Source organism: Cyprinus carpio, chromosome B18, assembly GCF_018340385.1.
Source record: "Cyprinus carpio isolate SPL01 chromosome B18, ASM1834038v1, whole genome shotgun sequence".
NCBI lineage: Eukaryota > Metazoa > Chordata > Actinopteri > Cypriniformes > Cyprinidae > Cyprinus > Cyprinus carpio.
The window spans coordinates 23,292,667-23,314,831 of NC_056614.1; the positions used below are offsets into that span (position 1 = coordinate 23,292,667).

The window sequence follows — 22,165 nt, forward strand, 5'->3', positions numbered from 1 at the left end:
ATATATTTAATTTGATTTTAGTTAACATTTTTTTATTATTATTGCTTTGGTTTTAGTTAGTAAAACCCTTCTATGAGCGGTGAAATACTTAAAAAATAAACTAAAAATGCTGTCTTTCTAGGGAAACAATTGCTGTTTGGTTTGATACTTTGTTATATTATTACTATTAAATAACACAAAAAATCATTGACACATATTGTCTATCAGTGTAAATGTCTATCTTAACAAATTACAGCAAAAAAAAAGATAATTAATTATTATGATTATAACTGTATTGTTGCGATGTGACGTTTGTAATTTTGCTTATTTCCCCCTCAAAGATTTTTTCATATTCACATGCAACTTGATATAACATGAACTTTGTTGCCCCCTGGTGGTCTTTATGATTAATTATTTTGAACCAGAGACAACTAAACAAACAAACTTTATAACTCAGCAACAAACTTTACAATAGACGGTGTGCTGAAGTCATTTTAAAACTAATGTATTTCAGATGCTCATCAATTAGAGACAGAGAAAGAACTTTGAGTTCCGGATGAGTCTTAATAAAAATAGTACAGACTGTCTGACGTCTGAAGTGAACGAGCTCCATTACACTTTTAAAAGGTTTGATCACTTTAATGTAGCTGTAGGCTATACTAAAACAGAGAGAGAGGAAGTGTGTTACAGTCTGTACACCTCTCATCGTTCACTTCAGTACGATACTGAGCAGATGCTGGGGCTGTTTGACTTCACTATTTTTTGCATGCAAATTAGGACCCTCTGTGTGCATCAAGACAAATCTTCAGATGGTACAGGTGGGCTTCCATTTTTCATGTTGTTTCTTAAGATTTTACTCAAGAAATGTCGGTTACACTTTACAATAAGGTATCATTTGTTAACAATAGTTAATGTATTAACTAATATGAACGAACAAAGAATAATAGCTACATTTATTACACTATTTAATCTTCGTTAATGTTAGTTAATGTTAATAGGGTTGTTCATGTTAGTTCACAGTGCATTATTATTGTTAACAAACACAACTTATGATTTTAATTATGCATTAGTAAATGCTGAAATTAACTAAGTTTAATAAATGATGTAGAAGTATTGTTCATTCTTACGTTGGCTAAAGTAGTTAACTAATGAACCTTATTGTAAAGTGTTACCGAAATGTCATACTCTTAAAAGTTTTTAAATCCTATACCTTGTCTCAGTATTTTTTAATGCATTTTTTTAATTGAGGCTTTTGCATAAAAATACATTACTCATCAATATACAGTATATGATTTTATTTAATAAAAATATATAAATAGATATATCAAAGCAATTAAATGCAGCTATATTTTTGTATTAACTATTAATTGCCTTTTTTTTAACAATTAACCAATTAAAAAATAATAAAATGCAGAGAAATGGATAAATAAATAAACGTATGGATACATTACTTAGTACCTTTTGCAGGTTATTACTTATAATTGTATTTATTTTTTTTATATTTATTGAATACTTATTTTTCTTTTATTAACTTATGTGTAAGAGATACATTTTAAATATATATTTTATCATTTTTTTAAAAATGTTTTTATTAAATAAAATGTATTACATTTTATTGTAATATTTTAGAATACATTTATAAGGATTACAATTGAGGTTTCTTTATGCATTTCTCTGTAGTTTACAATACATTTCTTGTGTTCTGTGTTTATTGTCCTGCATTAGAATAGTCATTAACGTCATGCGTGACTTTCACCACAGCAGCTCCGTGTGCAAACACACCAACTAGAGGATGCAACACTCCTGTCACACATGAAGCAGAAACTATCCATCCTGTTTCTCAAGTGCGGGGCGTTTTGATCAGCTCGTGTGGGATGAGAACCGGGATTCATGGCATCCCTTGAGACCCCAAATGACCTGCTTTTCTGCACTAACCGTAGGATTGACCGCCGCCTGACCACTTACCGCTGCTTTACCTACGAGTGTCTTTCAGGTGGGACCCTGATCACCAGAGATGGATGATTTCACACTGTCACTAATGGTTTCTGCTCTTTTCAAATGCTCCGATCAGTGGCTATATTAAGGCTTTGAATAAGGTCAGCAATGAATAGCTTTGTTCTCAGCACCATATCCCAGTGGCAAGAGGTAACCGCTTGTTTTTTTTATTGCACTTTCTTTTCTTGGACTGTTTTAACTTGCATAGGATTTATATGTAAGTTATTCTTGTGGAAATCCTTCTCTGGCTGACCTGATTTTACAGCTGTGCTCCCCTTTGCAGAGCTGCATGTGCCTTTGACGAAAAGGGGAAAGCAAAGGACAGTAGGCTTGAATTTCTGTAGTGTGCATGAGTACAAGCTCAAATCTGGGGCAAATGGCTGAAAACCCCGAAGACCCCCTTGTATTGTTGGAGATCCTGGAGGTGTTAGGTGCATGCCGTGGGAGTGTGTCGTACGCGGATATTTGTGTCTATCTGAGTGGACACTTCAGCCTGCAGCCGCTTTTAGATTTACGGAGTCTCTTATACTCCACTGCCTGTAGAGACCCCTGCTTCCCTGCCACCCTCTTCCGAGAGCGACTTCACCCGCCCTGCAGCAACCGGCTCTCGGCGGCCGCCGATGTTGTCTCCCTGTTCAACCTCCTCATGCACACCCGCATGGCTCCTACATACACTCAGAACCTTCAGTCTCTGACGCCCTGTCAGGTCTGTGGGAAGGGATTTGTGCGTTACGACTGGCCGGCTGCCTTACCCGTCACAGGAGGAGGGACCGCCTCTGAGGAATGTAAATATGAGAACCTCCCTTGTGAAGCGTTCAGTCATAAAACGGAGGCTTCACAGGCTCAGACCGCCTCTGCGTTGGTTGCTCAGCCTCACTCACGCATGCACAACCGGGACAGCATGCAGAACGCACATTCTGGGGACGTTTCCATTGACGTGGTCAATCAGGAGGCTGGCAAGCCGCCGGCGACCAATCAGGGAACCGTCGCTCATTCAATCTCCCAGAAGAGGAGTGCCTTTAAAGAAGGGCTCCACAAAATTCCACTCATATCCGTGGAATGCGATAGCCAATGGACCCAGGGCCAAAGCCCAGATGGACCAAGATCAGATAGTGAGGACCTGCTGTACGCTCCCCAAAAGAACCCCTATCCAGACCCCACAGCATACGCAAATGACTACTACAACCCAGCATCACATGCGCATGGCCATTCGTACACTAATTTGAACGCACCTGAACTGGATGCACACGGCGCTGACACTCAATCCTACGATGATGCCGCAAACCCCTACGACCCTCAGACTCAGTGGAGTCAGGCGAAGCACGAGAGTTTGGACGAGCTCCAGACGTCCACCTACTTCGGCCCTTCGGTCTCCAGCCAAAAGCACCAAACCCCTGCTCTTCAAATCAAAAGCCACAGCTTGGACATCGACAGCAGGACGGCGGATGAAAGACTTGAGCCAGAAACGACGGGGTTGCAGAAACCCAGATCAGAGCGGTCTGTCTTAGAGAAGTCTGGATTACGAAAGCTAGGATCTGTTAAACTTAGCTTTGATGGATCAAGCTTCGACGTTCCCAGTTTTGATCCTCGCATCGTCAATTCGGTGCGGGATACCTTCAAGCGGCTGAGCGGCATGAGTTTAGATGCATGGTACGATTGGTCCCCGAGCATTGAGGGCATGGTAAGCATAGGCACCCAAACGGAGCCTGCAGATCGGCGTGCTTTACGAAGCCTCATGCTTGCCGATAAACTCTCCATCGACAACCCTGACATCGGTGAGGACGACATCAGCGCCATCTTCCGTTTTCTAGATGACATTAGCATGTGTGACTCCATGGCAGTGCTGCCAGGGGAAGGAGGCGGGGCCCATGAAGGGGGTGGAGCCGGGCTGCCAGAGAGGCGTGAACGTTTGGGAAAGTTACGGAGGTTGTTTCACTCCATGGAGGCACCTGAGGAGGGCGTAAGATGGGGCGTGGGGCGCCTGCTCCAACGGGTCACGGAGCTGGAGCAACAGCTAGAGCCTATCGCAGAGCTACGTGAGCAGCTGTCCCTCGTGCTCTCCACGCTGAACCGTCTGGAAGAGCGGGAGCAGGTTGCATGCCCACACGTGCATCAAATGCACATACAGCCACAGCTCACACCACGGCCTAGCCTGCAGCAACAGCAGGGCTCCCCGAGGACCAATTTAGTGGCAGAGGGCGTCAATGAGGCAGCAGCGAAACGCAGACGGCTGTTTGTGCGCAGGACCTCCAGGAGCCACACGGAGAGCAGCGGATCAGAAGCCCCCAGAGAGTGGAGCATCAGCTTCAGCAAGGAGCCACACATACAGTCTGTTAAGGTAACAGGATAAGAAATAAATAAATTATATATATATATGAATGATTTATGACATCCATCATTTTGTACAGCTAGGAAAGGTTTTGAATTTTGAAGAGACGTGGTTAACGTTAGCAAAATGGCTAAAAGTGCTTATAGCACATTTAAATATTAGGCTCCTTTCCTTCAAAAGATTATCTTCACAAGATTGTCTTGTAAGAATCATACACTTTTGCTGGTAACAGAGCTTATTATCTGCAATAATATGAAAGCTAATGGGGGAAAAAATTTTTTGGGTTTTTGTCGAGGGAACCAAGATAACACTAACTTTAATGATGTCACCCCTGCTACACTGTACTGAGGCTCAAGATCCTCATTCTCATGAACATGATCAACAGGTTTTGTGCAAACTTGTGGATTTCATGCAGCTAGTGCTGCTGTCATTTAAGAAAAAGGAAAAGAAATTTGAAAATTCATGTGAATTTTTCAATTTAACTTTGTACTCAAATTGTAATGCAGAAAATAATAAAATTGCATTAATGTGGAATACAGAATAAGAACATACATGCATTTTGACTAGTAGTCTCATTTGGACCTTATGTATGTATGTAGATATGACAATGAATACTTCATCATAAAATAAACCTTGTTTGGCTTCTCAGTCAGATCATTTAGGTGGAGTGCATAAAAGAGAGGGCTCTGTAGTGCAGGAAGTGACAGGCTTTCACCTTATGCCACCTGAGACCCACAATGCCCCACGCCGCACATCTGTCCATAGCACTACCCAGCATGTGACTGAACGGCCCAAAGTGACCTGGAGCCAATCAGATTTAACACCGCTGGATCTTCAGGTGACACCTCCAAATGTAATTTTTTGAGTGAAAACATTTTCTCCTCATGAATCAGTATTTTTCTACATTGTACTCTTGCTGGGGTCAAATTGACTTAAACTAGAATAAAAGATGGCAATATAATTTTCTAAAGTGCTTAGGTTTTGATGAGGTTTCTATAACGTGTTTTATAAATCTGTTTTAAAGGAACAGTTCACCTGATCAAGAGCCTGATAAAATCATCATAATAATCCCCAAGTAATCCACATGACATTTAGTAAAAAAATCATTCAAGATGTTTTTGAATTCAAATAGTTTCTGGCAAAAAGTCCATCCATAAAAACGCTTCTTCCAGTGAATACATTTTTCTGAATCAGGAGAGAAATATGCACAGATTAAGCACCAATTACAAGTGTAAACAGTTCTAAACAAATATGTTGGTGGATTTTAGTGTAAGAGGACAACAGGGTATGTATTTTTTTTTGGATTGGCCAGAAGCAACAGTTGACTTTATAAGAAGTTAACAGATGGACTGGCGTGGTGTGGATTATTGTGATGTTTTTATCAGCTGTTTGGACTCTCATTCTGACGGCACCCATTCACTGCAGAGCATCCATTAGTGAGCAACTGATGTGATGCTAAATTTCTCCAAATCTGTTCTGATGAAGAAACAAACTCTAATCTTGGTTTGGCTGAGAGTGTACATTTTCAGCAAACATCCATAATAATAATAACAATGTACTTACACATTAAATAAAAATTACTATTTTTAAAATGATCATTATTGTTTTTACATAAAAAATCATCGGGCTCTTTGGAAACCTAATCATTAAATCAATCTGAACAGAACATGAAAGAAAACAGATTATGAAACTGTGCAAAGCGTGCATTAATGCAGATAAACCGGCACTTACAGTACTCAACTATTTTCTATATACATTTTGCAGGCCCCTGAGTCTTTGGAGTTCTGGACGGATGAGATTTACACACCGGCCTCCGACACGCTCCTGCGGCGTTCGCATTCGTACACCCGTTGCAGCAGGAACCAAGCGTTCCGCATCGCTGCCCTCAGCATCACTGCCACCGTCATCCTCATCCTCATCATCGTCATTCCAGTCAGTACCGTGTAACGTACATACAGTCACATGACACGCCTGAGGCTACATTGAATGGTACAATACGTGTTTATTAGATTATATTATCAAGATTTTAACGAACGCATGAATTCTTCATGAACCTAATCCGAGAAGCATGACAGATTGTCCCAGTGTAAACCCTATGCAAAATAGACTACATTTCCTGAAACCTAGGTCTTTTTGGAGTTTCCCTACCTTTAGTTTTGTTTGAATTTAAGCAGGTTTTCAGTTATTCTGCAGTTCATTGCTCGCGGACGTTCCAGTATGCCCTCTTTGTTGACGGATATTGGGGAGTTCCCATTAGTCTAATGTAATTCTGCTGAAACCTGAGACGGCATCCACTTGCTCGCACAGCGGCACATGCTTTGCACACTCTTGCGCACCTCTGCTCTCTCTCCATTTAAATGCTTGGAAAATCCATTATTAGTTTCAAATTTACATGCAACTGCCCTTTAAATCTGCTAAATGTCCCCGAATTTGGAGGAAATGCTGACGTGTGAGTGATATGAATCTCTCGTTTTCGTTTGATGCATATTCTTCACTACTGACCTGAATTTGTGGTGAACTCAATAACTACCAAAATAGTGCTACAAAACATTACATCCTGCCTCACAAAAGCTTAAAAGAAAAGGAAAACGAGCCTCCAGAGATCCAGAATGGATGCATGATGGTGGATCGATACCGGCACACATTTTCAATTTGCACAACAGCACTAAACTTTTAATGGGCTGTGATGGGACAGAGTGAGGGAGGGAGGGGAGAGACGGAGAGTCCTCTTTTATTGAGCCTGAAGCTTACTGAGTCCTACTTCTGTCTGCTGCAGCTGATTAATGAGCGATCTGCTCAGGTAAAAGGGGTTTCCAATGAAACTGATGGGATTTTTACATGCAGTTTGATCTATGATCGCTATTGTCATTCATCTTGCACTACACACTACAGAATGAATGATTCCTCAATCGATTACTCTTCTAAATAATCAGATTTGCAATCACAGGCCAGTAAGCGATCACCTACAAAAACAAGCAAAGTTATGACAGCCGCTCAGACCAACTAAGCAAATGCATAGTAAGCCTTGACAATGCTTTGAACAGCTAAATACTGTAATGTGATGACAATTGAATGAGATGTCCTATTTTAAGGAGGCTATGTGGGAAAAGTTTTGACTTTTGACATGATTTTGATTGATATTTTTCTGTTCTTCTTGTAGAAATAGCCTGCATTTCTCCTCAGAATCATTCTTGTTTTTCATTCCATGATTGTATAAACTCATGCATTTCTGGATTGGGATTTTTCCTTTTTCAGGGCACCTTTGTCTTTTCATAAAGCTGGTTTTGGTTATTCAATGGGACTGTGTCTTGTGTGTCATTTTTTTCCGCCAGTTAAACAAGCAGGAAGTTGCATAGGAAGCAGGTGGATCATGACAGTGGTTGGAGTGAGAGGTTTTCTTTAATAATATCATAAATGCTTTTGCACATTGCTGCTTGCTGCTTTTCCCAATGCAGTTTTAATATTCCAGAGCTCTCATAAACGTGTATTATCTATTTATGATGTGTCAGTTCCGTTATTGACGTGAAAGCACTTAACTGCACTTACACACAGTCTCTCAAGCTCACATGAGGCTTCCTTCTAATGTACTTTATCTAAAATCTCCACTGCCTTTTTCTCTCTGCATACATACAGTATTGTGAAAGTGATTTAGTTTCACATTTGATAATGCTGCAAAATTCATTATAAAAATCGCACGCAAATTAATTCCAGTGAAACTTTGAAGAGTGAACTAATTTAATTAGAAAAGCCAGTTTCATATAAAAGATATGAATATGAAGAGACTTATTGAATTATGATTGTTAGATCATTTCTCATAATTGAATTTCTGCTAATTTGTGCGTTTGACTGATGTGTTCATTTAATCAAGAAATTTCTATAATTTCAGCCTATTATGTAGGCTATACATTTTCCATATGTTTTTATTGAAGATAAGCAGCTCAGTGCCATATACCTTGGGAACAACAGTGAACACAGAGTGTTTTATAAGCCAGTCAACTCTGGCTAATTACAATTAGTAAAATAATCTGAAGGAAAATTAATGTATTACTGCAGGACGCTAGTATTGTATTTGTACATGGTGATTTAATGTTACATAAAAAAGGGAGGTATTACTAAAAATAGGTATTTAAAATAATTCATTTGTAGTTAAAATTATTAAAAGTATCATGCATTTAAAATGTAATTACAACAAATTAATGGGGGTAATCAACTTAATATATAGCCTAATTAAATGTTAATTTTAGTTTTAAGGCATTCTTTTTTTTCAGTTGCTTTAAAATTGAAGTTAATTTTCAAATCATTTTTAAATTAAAAAATAATAATAATAATAATAATTTATTTAATCGCGACTGTAAAAAGACGAACTTGTTAGCTTGGAAACGTAACACACGCAAGCTCAGTAGCACACAAGTGTTGTTACGTATCCATAGTAACAGTTCTTGCCTGCAGGCTACAGAAGGCGCGCTTAGTTTCCTTTTGCGTTATAAATTACATTTTCCCAATTATCTGTCTGCCTGGCATTACGGCGGCTGTGAAATGGCTCATGTCCGGACCTATAATCCGCGCGTCCGTGTGGGCAACTGGAAAGAAGACGTGACTTTAGAAGAGGTTTGTTGTTTTGACACATCTCATGTTTGTTGGTGTGAAGGCCAGACAGAGAACGCAAGAGAACAAGTGAGTAATTAACAGTGTCTCTGCAGGAAACTCTCAGGAACTTCATCCTGCAAAAAGACAGAGGCGAGCTCACTGTTCAGAAAGAAGGAGATCTGAAACAAAACATCCTGAAACCAGTAAGTTTTTTTTTTTTTTTTTTTTTTTTTTAATAATTTTCAAATGGCAAAATGACCCGAAGGCCAAAAATGAACTTTATTTTTTTTTTCCAGAAAGCTAATATTGGTCATTTTATATTATCAATTATATGATATTGTCAGTTATAATATTATATATATATAATTATATATATATATATATATATATATATATATATTATATATATATATATATATATATATATATATATATATATATATATATATATTTTTTTTTTTTTTTTTTTTTTTTTATGTAGGTTTTTTTTTGTGTGTGTGTATGTGTGTGTGTGTGATTTTTATTTTATTCGCCTTAAATTATAGATATTTTTATGCAAATTAGCATGTTTATGTTAATTTTTTCGCCAAAGACAAAACAAAGAAAGACACAATTTCTGCATATTTATACTTTAAACATGATGATCCATCAGGAACTAGGTCACTGAGTGTCTCTGATGCCATCTGGTGGGGAAAAATGACATAAAATTGAATTTTATGATTACAGCCACTAGAGGGGCCTATAGTATCCTATAGAGATTCTTAAATGAGCCAAACAAGTGAAATCTTTAAAGGGGTCATATGATGCGATTTCAAGTTGTCCTTTCTCTTTGGAGTGTTACAAGCTGTTTGTGAATAGATAAGATCCCTAAAGTCTCAAACCCAAAGAGATATTCTTTATAAAAGTTAAGACTCGTCCATGGCCTCCTAAAACGGCTCGTTTAAACGCCCCCACATGTCTACGTCAGGGTGTGGGAAGATTTGCATAACGCCACCCAAATGTTTCACGCAAAGAACGAAGGCGTAACTTTTGATTCTCGCTGTTGCTGCTGGCCCCATGTCGTGGAAACGCTGTGTGTTTCGTTGTGAAAGCGAAAATACTTTGTTTGGGTTTGACCTGCGAGAGACACTTCTGTTACTTTTTTTTTATTACACCCACATAGAATCCTAAAATCGACTCAATTTTTTGTGTGTGTGTGCTGTGCTCCATGCTCAAGTGTGACAAAATTAAATAAAAAAAATCCGTAGTTTTTTTGCAAATTCCATGCTTTTCCAGGGTCCGGTCAAAATGACCCGCGAGGGACACTTTTGTTACTTTTTACATAACACCCACTTAAAATGCTCAAATTCACTCTAATTTTTTTTCATGTATTCCCATACCATAAACCTCATACCATAACGATCAACGCTCGATTTTTAAAATTTCTTTTGGGTCAAAATGACCAAAGGGACAGATGAGGATTAAACATATCTTAAAAATTTAATATTAAATATTAAAATATATTTTGTTCTCCATATATTTCAATCCAAGAAAAAACATTCATGTCACATTTTAAGAAAACCTATTTGTTGTCTAAAGCACGTGAACATAAAACATCAACAAGTAGACAAGTAGTAAAATAGGGGGGGAAAGGAATAAAAATCAGCAAGGAACATTAACAAAATGTAAATATATATTTTATTAAATCACTGTAAATTTAGTTTTGAATTCTATTCTATTCATAGATGTATTTTCTTAACCCTGAAATACATTTTGGAATATATTTTTTATATGAATGTTGAAACTGAATATATACTGTAGCATTTAATTATTTATTTATTTATTTATTTATTTTTTGTCAGAAATATATATTTTTGGTGGTGAAATTTTCTTTGAGAAATTGCTAGTAAATTTCACAAATAATTACAAAGAAACCTCAAGTAATACATTGAATTTAAAAACAGATTTCCCCCCAATAGTCTTTGATTTATTTGCAACTTATGTAGTGCAGTGGTGCTCAAAAATATTTTTGTGTCTGCTGCATGTGAGACTGATTCTGTTTTTTGTTTAGGTGAGTCTATCAGTGTCGCAGGATGGCTTTTTGCACTTCGGAGACACAGTCATGCTGGTGAACTCCGGAGGTGGAGAGCACGAGCAGCGTGGCTCCTGTGTCCTCAGCATCATTGCCGACAGCAGTAATATCACATCACAGTCTGACACAAATTCAGTCCCCCACCTTCTCGGGCCCCTCCAAGTAGGCGGAGCCCACAGCATGATCCCTTGTGTTAGAAACGCCTTTATCATTACAAGGTATGGCGCATGCACATTCAATCTCACTCAATCGCACACACACAGTGGCTGACCTGTTTTATCATCTGTGGTCTGTGATTCAGTGTTGATGGGACCTCAGATGGAGAGGTGCTCAGATACGAGCAAAGCTTTGCCCTGAGAACGACCGCAGGCTTTGCCGGAGAGGTAAACAAGCAAATGGCATGTATACAGTTTAATGTAATTACTGAGTTTCCAAGTCTCAGCATGCAGTCTGTTGGATTCCTCATAGCTATCCCTCGCCAGTGATCACAAAACATTTCTGAAGTGTGCTAAGAAGTCTCGACTACAGGAGTTGAGCCTTGTAGAGGAGTTTGATTTCCTGTGCTGGTGGAAGGTGATTTACTTTGACCCCCAAGAAAGGCTTGAAAATGAAGGATACCCTGTTCAGGTTCACACTTTCAACTAAATCTTTTTCAGATGTACTTGTTGTTATTACTTAGTAACTTAATAATGTGGAGTGGATGCTTTGTTTTGGCAGGTGAACAGCAAGGTTTTGATTTCCCACTGTAAGACCAATCAATGTCTGGCTGCTCTAGGCAATCACATCCTATGGTAATATATTTCATATTTTAAGAGTAAGTGATTCATTTAAAGTGAGCTGGGAACAGCTAAATATTACAAATACTCCAAAATCAGTTCATCAGTTCCTAATGAATAAAATACACTCCCATTTTACATTTTCTTGTTCAGTATCATGTTTCACTCAGCCATATGTCATTGCTTTATATATAAATTATATATGTATGTATATACATGGACATTTTTTATATATACAGTATTTGTATTATATATGATATTATTTTTCTGTGTATTAATACATACACATAGATGTAATATGTCTATATTATTTTATTTCATATTTTAGGTATTCTGTATTTTTATTTTTATTTTAAATCTAATTTGAGAAATTTAATTTATATATATTAATATATATATTATTGATATATTATTTAAAATATTATTTTTTATATAGAAAAATACCTGCTTGAGCTAAAGAAGAGGTCTGTGTAGTTTATTGTTAAATCTGTGTGAGATAATTGCTAGTGTTTATTCGTTTATTTGGTTTGTTTGTGTTTTGTGTATTTAGGACTCCTTTTGGTAAAGAGTATGAACTCTCTGCTCACACCTTCTTGGACTCTCATAAAGCTGAGCGGGACAATAACCATTGGCTGTTTTTCATGGCTCATCCTGCCAATCAAAATCAGAGCCTGATGCAACTGCAACAAGACTCAGAGATAACAGATGAGCAGAGAGAAAACCAAGAGGACATGCAAGTAAAAGAGTGCAGTTAAAAAAACAGAGATAAAAGGAAGTAAAAATTACACCAATAAATATTTTTGCAAATACAATATTTTATTTCTTTCAATATTTACTGTTTCGAATTCTGTTGATTTGTCAAGTACAAAAAGTTAAGATAATCCCATAAAACTCCCAAAAGGAGGCAGCGTCCCCTCTGTCCTCACTGCTGCCTCCTGCTGTTGACTAAAAAGTTTCATAAACATACCCAGCTTAGCATTAGTGTTTATACACACATTCACAGTCTTTATTTACAATGTTTCAATCTTCAAACATATGACAAATTCAGATGTTTATTTTTATTTTTATTTTTCTGCTTTGTCTTCTTATTTTTTTTATTTTTCTTCTTGTTTCTTTGTTTCTTTCTTTGTCCTTTGCTTCGGCCTCCTTTTTCCCTATTGGTCACCTATACGGAGAACAAGAAATCATGTGCATTCTGTCATAACCTCACACAGATATCTGAGCTTCTGTTCCATTTATACAGTACACTACCGTTCAAAAGCTTGGGATCAGCAAGATAAATGAAGTGAATACTTTTGCTCAGCAAGGATGCAGTAAATTGATCACTGGCAGGTAAAGGCATTTTTTCCACCACAGGAATAAATAACATTCATACATTTCTGTATGAAAATAGAATACAGTTATTTCAAATTGTAACAATATTTCACAAAATAACTGTTTTCTCTTATATTTTTGATCAAACAAATAAATCATTCAAAAACTGTAAAATCTTACAGAACCCAAGCTTTTTTAATGGTAATGTACATCTGCAATACATATTAATTGTAATTGCATGTTCATTGTAAATGAAAAAAGCTCCTCTCTAATCATGCAGCCAACATGATTACAAGTACGTTTTCAACGTGTTTGCACAAAAATCAACATTTCACTGTAATTGCTGTCAGTAAATCAAGTAACAGCATGATCGCAACTGTGATATTGCTTAATCTGAAGGAATCGAGAGACAGAACAGAGGAGCAAAGGTTTTTTAATAGGACATAGACATGGTACACACAATCAGCACATAACAGTCATCTGTAACCAACGACATGATCATTCATACATCAACACATATACAAAGAATAAATAAGGGTTTGAAAAATGGGACAGGAGATATAAATAAAGGGAGGTTTAAATTGCTAGTTTACGTTTTTCCACTCGCTCCACTCGCTCCACTGAGAGAGGAGCAGCAGGTCTCTGCAGCGGACCCTTAGTTTTGTGATGGAACCCGTGACTTCGTTCTTTGACTTATCCTCCCATTCTTTAGTCATCAGCTGAGAAGATACAGAAGCAGGAAACAACAGAATTAATTACAGAAACTTTCTTAAAGGGACATTCCTGCTAAAATAAAATTGATGACTTTCAGCGAGTAATGACTTGATTTTCAGTCTGTTCCTCACACAAACCCAGCACCTTAAATGTCTTATGTAACATGGACTCATTTTTTTTTGTTTTTTTCGGCGCATGTTCCCCATTTAAACCCAATATTATGATAAACTTCTCCATGGAAGAAAGAAATTCATACAGGTTTGGGATGTGATTTTCATTCCTTTTTTGGTGAACCGTTTGTGTGTGCAAAGAGCATGTCGTACCTTCCCGTCGTGTCGTATCTCATACTCGATCTGATGCTTCAGAGGAAAGAAACTGTGGGGCTGCGGCCAGGTCGAGGGAGGCTCCACCTTTACTTCTACGATTTGATCGTCACTCCCCTCATTTTTTATACTGCAGATTGAAATGTTTGGATTCGCTGGCTTAACTAGGAAAAACAGAGAAAACATGTTCAATCAGTGATGATGTGCTTTAGACCAGTGGTTTTCAACTCAGGAGCCGGGGCCCACTAGAGGTCCTCAGCAGACTTAAAATGACTTATACATAGTCTGATCCAAGTGTAGATTTGAGCTTTGTTTCGGACCAAGCAATAGAGCCAAGTGTGAAAAGAGCCTGTTTTATTTATTTACTAATCTAATCAGTAGCATAAACTGCATTAAATTGATAGTTTACCCAAAAAAGAGAATTCAGTTATAATTTACTCACCCACAAGTTATTCCAAACATGTATGAGTTTCATTCTTCTGAGAAGAAGATATTTTAAAGATTGTTGGTAGCCAAATAGTTACTGGTAGCAAGTGACTTCCATTGTGGGTTTTTTTTTCCCATACTATGGAAGTCAGTGGTTACCGTCAACTGTTTCTCAACCTCAACCTCAACCAACATTCTTTAAAATATCTTCTTTTGTGTTCAACAGATGAAAGAAACTCATCTGGTTTAGAACAACTTGAGGGTGATGACAGAATTCCCTTTTACCCACATACTCACTGATGTCTCGTAGGAAGAAGCTGTACTCAGTTTTCACATAGCAGCATTTGGAAGCTGCCTCCCCTGTTATCAGCAGCCGCTCGGACTCTTCAGAGTATGAATCGGTGGAATGTGGGAGATAAAATACTCCATCCACGGGTTGTGACACCCAGTCACCATTATCCCTAAATGGATAAAATAAGCATGCATGGTTGAATCAATGATAAAATAAGCTTAATGTATCTATGGATGTGTCTGTATTTCTGATACCTTGCATTGCGAAGTCTGAAAGCAATTTCACCTGTAAGATCATTTGGGGTCCAGGCACATTTGATTTTTTCAGTGCAGGAAAATGTCTCAGCTGTGCAGTTGATTTGAAAAGCTGAAAAGGAAGAAAGAAATACACTGAAAAGCTGAGCCTTACACTGAACAGACAAAGCTTGAATACTCTGACCGAAAGTGACTGCCTTCCTCTTTGTGGCCTAGACAGCCAATGACTCAACAGGCAGCTTTTTTATGAAGTCACTTTTTAAGGAAACTAGTTTCAAACTGTTGATATCATCACATCTATGCTATTAAAAATAAGGTTCTAAAACACAATATTCTACACACTGAAGGAAGAATTTGCACAAGATATTGTACAATTTGTTTGGATGCAGCTTTTGATGACAAAAACAGAAGATCTTAAAGATAAAGGTTCTGTATTGACATCAGTGGTTCCTGGAAGATCGTTTAACGTCCATGGAATCTTTCCATTCCACAAAAGTTTCTTTATAATGGAAAAAAGTTAGATTATTAAATATGTTTTTTTTTTTTTTTTTTTAGAACTAGACACTGGAAGTATCTGTGAAGAGCCAAAAAATTTTCCTCTAAGCCATCGCTGTGAAAACACCCTTTTGGAACCTTTATTTTCAAGAGTGTGGAAAGCATTTTGTCCTTGTTTTTATAAGCTTGATTATGCATGCTTATATGGTTAGTTGTATTTATTATTTGCATCTAGCATATTTTTTCCCTGCTGTTTGTAACTGTAAGGACATCATTAGTGAGAATCACAAATGTGAGTTTACGGTTAAATTAGTGACTTTTGTAAAATTAGATAAAGGATTTTATGAACTCATTTATTGCTTAATTGAACACAAGGCTTTGCCTTTCTAACGCTGTACACACAGCCTCTCATTCAGCTATTAGTAAAATACTGTGGTTTTGCGGTTTAAAACATTGTGGACAGTGTTTTAATGTGTAATGTATTAATGTAATATCGGATGGCTAACTCAGGCCATGGTTAATAAATATCAGGATGTCACATCTTTGTAAGATTAACAACCTTTTTGGGGTTTTAGGATGATGTTCCCATAATACACTCTTAAAAATAAAGATGGCAAACATATTTATGGCAAACATTAATCAATCATATGTCAAGCATTATTGCTAACCATACAAAGTGACTGCTTAATAGGAATGTTAGATAGATGATGTTCAGCAGATGTTCCCACCTGTAGCTTCTTTAGACTTGTCGAGCAGGAGATAGGTGTAGTCTTCAAGACCTGAATCACTCCAGCAGGTGTAATTCCCTGTTAGGTCTTCCTGCAGGCCAATCACGGTCAAATCCCGCCCACTGAGGATTTCAAATTCTGATTGCAATATGTTTTCTATGGTATTTGCGTCCTCACGTTTCCATGTGATTTTGTCTTTATCTGTTCTACAGGTCAGGGTAACGGATGCTTGTCTCTCAGCAATTTCAACTGCAGAAAGAGAAACAATCAAGAATAGAGCATGGGTGCCAGAATGTGTGTGTTTGTGGAGACTAAATGTCTGTGAAATGGTAGTAAAACCAGTCAACTATATTGTGACCATCTTCAATATTATTTATAAAATAAATAAATAATTATATTATATTATATTATATTATATTATATTATATTATATTATATTATATTATATTATATTATATTATATTATATGTTCAGTAAATACTTTTCTGGGTAAAAACCCAGTAGCCCGGGACTCTCCACCATGATATAAAACAGTGTGTATGTGTGTGTGTGTGTGTACTCATGCTTAAATAATGATCTAGTCAGTACACTCACATTTCGCAGGGAAAAGATTAAGTGCGGACATCCTCATTATGCACAAACAGAAGAGAAGGATGAACCTTATCAACCAAACCATCTGGAGAAAGAAACACAAAAATTACATACTTAATATGAAAATGTTAATTGATTTATTAGTCACTTTCTCTAAGTAAAAGTAAAATAAAAAAAAGTTAATATAAGCAGTTTAATACATTAATAAAAAAAATAATGTAGCATTGAACATTAATAATTATTGTAGCGTAAACATTATTTCATACTGAACATTTATCTACATTAATTCAAATATCATTAAAAATACCAGTCATCATAAAAATATACAATAATTATTCATTGCAAGTATTAAAAGTAGGGCATTTACAGATGGCCATGGACCAAAAATGAAAAGATGAAACATTTAGATTTTCAATATTTGTAGTAACATATCAATTTAAAGGAATGATAAAGGCATAATAGGCATTTTCTATACGTTTTATTTTCATTTGTATCTTTTTAATTTATTTAGTTATTGCAGTTCATTTAAATGTTCCAAATTAAGTTACTTTTACTTTTAATAACTTTTAAAGTTATTTTTAAAAGTACAAATATTCTACATCATTGGATTATATATATATATATATATATATATATATATATAAATATATATATATATATATATATATATATATATATATATATATATATGGCGATAGATACAGTATATGTATGTGTGTGTGTGTGTGTGAGTGTGTGTGTATATATATATATATATATATATGTATATATATATATATATATATATATATATATATATATATATATATATATATATATATATATATATACTTTTAAACAAATCTCATCTGTACTTAAAATGAAAATGATGGTATTAAAGTGAACTGAGTTGGATGTGTAGATGTTTAGATCGTAATGCATGCCTTACCTTCGCTGCTGTTGCGTCAAAATTCAGCGCAGAAATATCTGAAGTGTGATTGTCGCGTCCTCTCATGGGGTCTGTGCCTGTGCGCGCTTTTATCCACACATTCCCACCACACGATAACACGTAACCCGTGGGCAAATGTCTGCGGATTCTTAGAACGAGTTTCCCTCGAGCTGAAAATAAACACGTGTTAAAACTACGACCGCTGAATTACTAAGAGATGGGCTCTTTTCCCCTCTCTGTCATCACTCTTATTATAGACCGGTTTCACAAGTTAGAATTTTGCGATCCTAACAGTATTATAGTACAGTATAGCGGGCTCTTTGGATAAATGAACGATTGTTTCCCCTGTACTAAAAAAAAAAAAAAGTCAATAGTAAATAAAGATTATTTGAGAGCAGGTGTCTTAGACGCAGTAGTTATAGCCCAAACTGAAGTATGTAAATGCTATTTCAGTCCTTCTACATCAAAATTTCACTTTTAATGTAACGTGATATTTTCTGTATCCGCTGTAATTAACTGTGAAATTTACTAGCAATTTCAGTGCAGTCTGATGATTACATGCCCCTTTCGTACAACATTCTATAAACTGCTGAAATATCTATAACCTACTATACTATCCATGGGTTAACAAAACAAAGTGAATCATAAAGTCCCATAAAAATGAGGAAACACATCTCCACCCTTATAATATTTACTATGCTGGTAAAGTAAATATATTACATATATATTGCAGTGTCAAAATGAATTTACTTTTATTAAGAAGCAATATTTGTAACTTATTTTGTCACAATAAAGAGAATCTATTTAAATTAATAAAAAATTTTTTTTTAAATCATTATGTTTATTATAGCTCTACAGTATATTGTCAGTTTTCACAGATTGTTAATTCAATCCCCGTTTTGATCATTCGATTATCTTTTATCTTCAAAGCATTTACAGTATCTTCAAAACAACACTTTATATTTGCTATATATTCAATAACACTTGCCTTTGAGATATTTATTTTAATAAAGTCCATTTTTTAACGAGAACGCAAAACTATCAGCTTTATTAGATTATAAACATTGTGTGAGTGGACAGGTTTTAGCTGCTTGGAGTATCTTTTTCATTCTTTTCCTAATCAGTAACTAAAAAAATAACATTTGTGAAATACATTCCAGAGCCTGAACTATCTCAATTATTTCTGTTTTAGCTTAAATCGGGAAAAAGGGCGAAAGTAATGGGTTAGAAGAAGAAACTGAGATAAGAAAAGTTACTGCGTTTTGTTCTTGCAAGAATTTTGTTCCTGTCATCGATCAAAATCAGTCAACCAGGACATGACCAGACTTTTAACCACAAGGGCAAATATAAACACTATTAGTGAGAGAAATGGGGAAGTGAGAGAGTCACAAACATCAAAGAAAGATGTAAAGTTCAGCAAGTTTCTGTAAGCACCAAATTCAGAGTGCTTACGCTTTTGTCTTATAAATAAAAGTTATATAGATTGCACTTTGCCTGCAACTCTGTTAAAATGCTCATAATTTAGAACAGTCTCTTTCTTGCTCAGTCTGTCTGAACTGTAGATAAAATATCGGGTCTGAATTTCCTCTTAAATAAATGTGTGACAGAAACCAAATTTGATGTAGATGTAGTTAAAGAAGATAAGACACCTGATAAATATCTGTGGTTAAGGCAGTGTAAATGTGTAGTACAGCAGTTCCTCTGTTCAGGCTTTGCTTTGCAAATGAATTGAACACTGCAGTTTTGTATTGCACGCAAACTGTGCCTGATGTAGGCGGCTGGCATTTTTTGGTATTTCAGGAGACAAAATGTGGATGTTTTACTGCATTGTGTCTATGTTTGTGAACCTGTGCATGTTAAACTGATTCCTTATAGGCATGTGTAAAAGTTTTTTTTTTTTAAGGGAAAAGGGCTGACATCATTCTGGCAGCCCCCTGATGTCAGAGACGCAGCACTTTCCTTAGTAGATATCAGTCATTAGGTGTTATTAAAATTCACTTGCCAAGCCGTGAAATTTCCTTAAGAGCATAATATGATGGAAATGACGTATTTCTTTGCCTTGACACCCTTTCTTCTGCCTCACACACGTGTTGCTAATTCCTAAAATTAGGAAGGCGCATTGAAACAATTTATCCAGTCAAGTGTTTTCAGTCCAAAGGTGCTTTACTTTAAATAACTATAGGTGCTTTACTTTAAATAGCTATCTTTTGAGGAACTCGGACTGTGATTCTCCCCTTTGTATATGTGCCCACGTCCTGAAAGCACCAAAGGGCACGTAGGTACTTCTGCTATGAAAAATGCTATTTGACTAATTAATGCTAAACTTGATGTTTCTGTTTCACTTAGAATAGGACATAGGCCTATGCCGAGGAAGACATATTCTGAAAAGTCAAATACCCTGTTAATTTCTAGAAAGCCAGAATTGGCCTGTCCCTTGTCTAAATATCATGTGCATGAAAGTACCGAATAAGGCCAGTCACTTTTCGCTGTACTCTTTAATTGGGTCACAAATAAACATGCTGTACATTCCTGTTCACACATTTACCTCAGTAACTTCTCGACACTTCCTCTAAAAATATTGGGGTTTTAGGACAAAAAAATATCTTTTTGACAGCTGTTTTTGTTGAATTGAATGTTGAAATAAACTCATTCGTTCTCATTCGTATGTAAAATCATAAATTATTTATTAAACTGTTCTATCGTTCCTTCTGTCATTCTATCATATCTATCGCTCTCTCTATATTTTTTTTCCACTGTACTCTTTCATTTGCGTCACAAATAAACATGCTGTACATTCTTGTTCACACATTTACCTCAGTAACTTCTCGACACTTCCTCTGACAATATTGAGGTCTTAAGTCAAAAAAAATCTCTTTTTGACAGCTCTGTTTTTGTTGAATTGAATGTTGAAATAAACTCATTCGTTCTCATTCGTATGTAAAATCATAAATTAAATTGGAAATCTACTATTCTTTCGTTCCTTCTGTCATTCTATCGTATCTATCGCTCTCTATATATTTTTCTCGCTCTTTCATTTGCGTCACAAATAAACATGCTGTACATTCCTGTTCACACATTTACCCCAGTACCCTCTCGACACTTCCTCTGACAATATCTATCTATCTATCTATCTATCTATCTATCTATCTATCTATCTATCTATCTATCTATCTATCTATCTATCTATCTATCTATCTATCTATCTATCTATCTATCTATCTGTCTATCTATCTATCTATCTATCTAGCATTCTATCTAGCGTTCTATCTATCAAGCTATCGTATCGTATCATATCGTATCATCTTATCAAATCATATCTATCTATCTGTCTGTCTGTCCGTCTATCTATCTATCTATCTATCTATCTATCTATCTATCTATCTATCTATCGTTCTATCTAATATTTTTGTGTTCTATTGTTCTGTCTATCATTTTGTCTTTGATCTATGTATCTATTGTTTTATCTGTTGTTCTATATATGTATATATCATTCTATCTATAGTTCTTTCTTTCTGTCTATATTTTTTTTTACTTTCAAATTACAAAATATAGCTACATCTGTTTCCTACCTTTTTTAAATTGTGTAGGCGTATACAATAAAATGCTTGGGCTGATATCGGAAAATGTTTTTACTGTAAGTTTTACTGTAAGTTGACATATGTATATATTTATTCTAAGGATTATAAAAACTAACTTTTTATGTTTTGTTCAGCATTTTATTGGCAAAATATGCATTTATATAAGGTGAAGTTTCCAGGCTCCAGTCAAGATATTACAGTTTTTTCAATAATTTCTGCACTAATAACAGAAACTTCAGGTAATTTTTCAAAACTCTAGACACATAATTCACAACTGATGATCATAATGCAGATTTTTCAAAACACTTGACACTTTTTACAAATGCTTTGATAACATACACATAAACGTAAGATCTTTTGTTCATTGAATTAAAATCACCGGTTCAAAATGACCCAACCTAACATAAAAGTATTACTATTTCAAAATGCAACTCTCCCATTACATCTGAATTAAGTGTCTATTCATTTCATTACAAATATCAATTGATAAAACTGCTCAAAAAGCAACATAACTGTTGCATTACTCTTGAAGCATAGTTTTTATGGAAAATAATGAACAATATTAAATGTTTAGATTATGAAAATGAAGCAACTGCGGGTAGGGATTGAGGCTTTGAGATGTTCCCAAATTTGTTGGCTATACCCTACCATTTATTTACAATGTACATTAAATTGAATCAGTGTCTAATTTTTTTACGGTATCAAACACTTTCCTAGCATGGAAATATATTTTAAAGTATTTGAATATTCCAAGCAACCTATCTTTAAATTCTCCAATTTCATTC

The 22,165-nt window shown here is 35.8% G+C and overlaps 3 protein-coding genes across 6 annotated transcripts; 2 read left to right on the top strand and 1 right to left on the bottom strand.

Annotated features, from left to right (window-relative positions):
• The first annotated feature begins 1,565 nt into the window (after positions 1-1,565).
• Positions 1,566-7,880, top strand: LOC109092749 (major intrinsically disordered Notch2-binding receptor 1-like). 3 transcript variants are annotated; one of them, XM_042744456.1, is made up of 4 exons: positions 1,566-2,124; positions 2,258-4,312; positions 4,953-5,156; positions 6,068-7,880. In XM_042744456.1, the coding sequence occupies exons 2-4, from the start codon at positions 2,324-2,326 to the stop codon at positions 6,248-6,250; spliced, it is 2,376 nt and encodes a 791-aa protein (XP_042600390.1). In that variant the 5' UTR covers positions 1,566-2,124; positions 2,258-2,323; the 3' UTR covers positions 6,251-7,880. The 3 variants fall into 3 exon arrangements, with proteins under 3 accessions (XP_042600390.1, XP_042600389.1, XP_042600391.1); XM_042744455.1 differs by having other exon boundaries at positions 1,566-4,312; XM_042744457.1 differs by having other exon boundaries at positions 1,566-4,312; positions 4,953-5,141.
• An 830-nt stretch (positions 7,881-8,710) lies between these two features.
• cfap161 (cilia and flagella associated protein 161) lies at positions 8,711-12,556 on the top strand. Its single transcript, XM_042744459.1, has 7 exons — positions 8,711-8,911; positions 9,004-9,093; positions 10,941-11,179; positions 11,263-11,344; positions 11,430-11,588; positions 11,679-11,752; positions 12,288-12,556. The coding sequence occupies exons 1-7, from the start codon at positions 8,840-8,842 to the stop codon at positions 12,490-12,492; spliced, it is 921 nt and encodes a 306-aa protein (XP_042600393.1). The 5' UTR covers positions 8,711-8,839; the 3' UTR covers positions 12,493-12,556.
• Positions 12,533-18,093, bottom strand: si:dkey-88e18.2 (interleukin-12 subunit beta). Of its 2 annotated transcripts, XM_042744458.1 has the most exons (8): positions 17,803-18,093; positions 16,878-16,959; positions 16,284-16,532; positions 15,061-15,172; positions 14,812-14,975; positions 14,089-14,252; positions 13,645-13,770; positions 12,533-12,902 (listed from the first exon to the last, which is right to left on the bottom strand). In XM_042744458.1, exons 1-8 carry the CDS (start codon positions 17,866-17,868, stop codon positions 12,765-12,767), a joined length of 1,101 nt encoding a protein of 366 aa, XP_042600392.1. In that variant the 5' UTR covers positions 17,869-18,093; the 3' UTR covers positions 12,533-12,764. The 2 variants fall into 2 exon arrangements, with proteins under 2 accessions (XP_042600392.1, XP_018977491.2); XM_019121946.2 differs by lacking the exon at positions 12,533-12,902 and having other exon boundaries at positions 13,469-13,770; positions 17,803-18,091.
• Between the last annotated feature and the right edge of the window lie 4,072 nt (positions 18,094-22,165).

What these genes read in the sequence shown, in the direction of transcription:
- si:dkey-88e18.2 (XM_042744458.1), bottom strand. Translation starts at nt 17,868, where the DNA reads ATGAGAGGACGCGACAATCACACTTCAGATATTTCTGCGCTGAATTTT. An exon ending in TTGACGCAACAGCAGCGAAG is followed by an intron (nt 16,960 to 17,802) that starts GTAAGGCATGCA and finishes TTCTTTCTCCAG; the next exon opens with ATGGTTTGGTTGATAAGGTT. An exon ending in CTTCTTCCTACGAGACATCA is followed by an intron (nt 14,253 to 14,811) that starts GTGAGTATGTGG and finishes TGTTTTTCCTAG; the next exon opens with TTAAGCCAGCGAATCCAAAC.
- LOC109092749 (XM_042744455.1), top strand. Translation starts at nt 2,324, where the DNA reads ATGAGTACAAGCTCAAATCTGGGGCAAATGGCTGAAAACCCCGAAGAC. An exon ending in CACACATACAGTCTGTTAAG is followed by an intron (nt 4,313 to 4,952) that starts GTAACAGGATAA and finishes TTGGCTTCTCAG; the next exon opens with TCAGATCATTTAGGTGGAGT. An exon ending in TTCAGGTGACACCTCCAAAT is followed by an intron (nt 5,157 to 6,067) that starts GTAATTTTTTGA and finishes TACATTTTGCAG; the next exon opens with GCCCCTGAGTCTTTGGAGTT.
- cfap161 (XM_042744459.1), top strand. Translation starts at nt 8,840, where the DNA reads ATGGCTCATGTCCGGACCTATAATCCGCGCGTCCGTGTGGGCAACTGG. An exon ending in AAGACGTGACTTTAGAAGAG is followed by an intron (nt 8,912 to 9,003) that starts GTTTGTTGTTTT and finishes GTGTCTCTGCAG; the next exon opens with GAAACTCTCAGGAACTTCAT. An exon ending in ATGAAGGATACCCTGTTCAG is followed by an intron (nt 11,589 to 11,678) that starts GTTCACACTTTC and finishes TTGTTTTGGCAG; the next exon opens with GTGAACAGCAAGGTTTTGAT.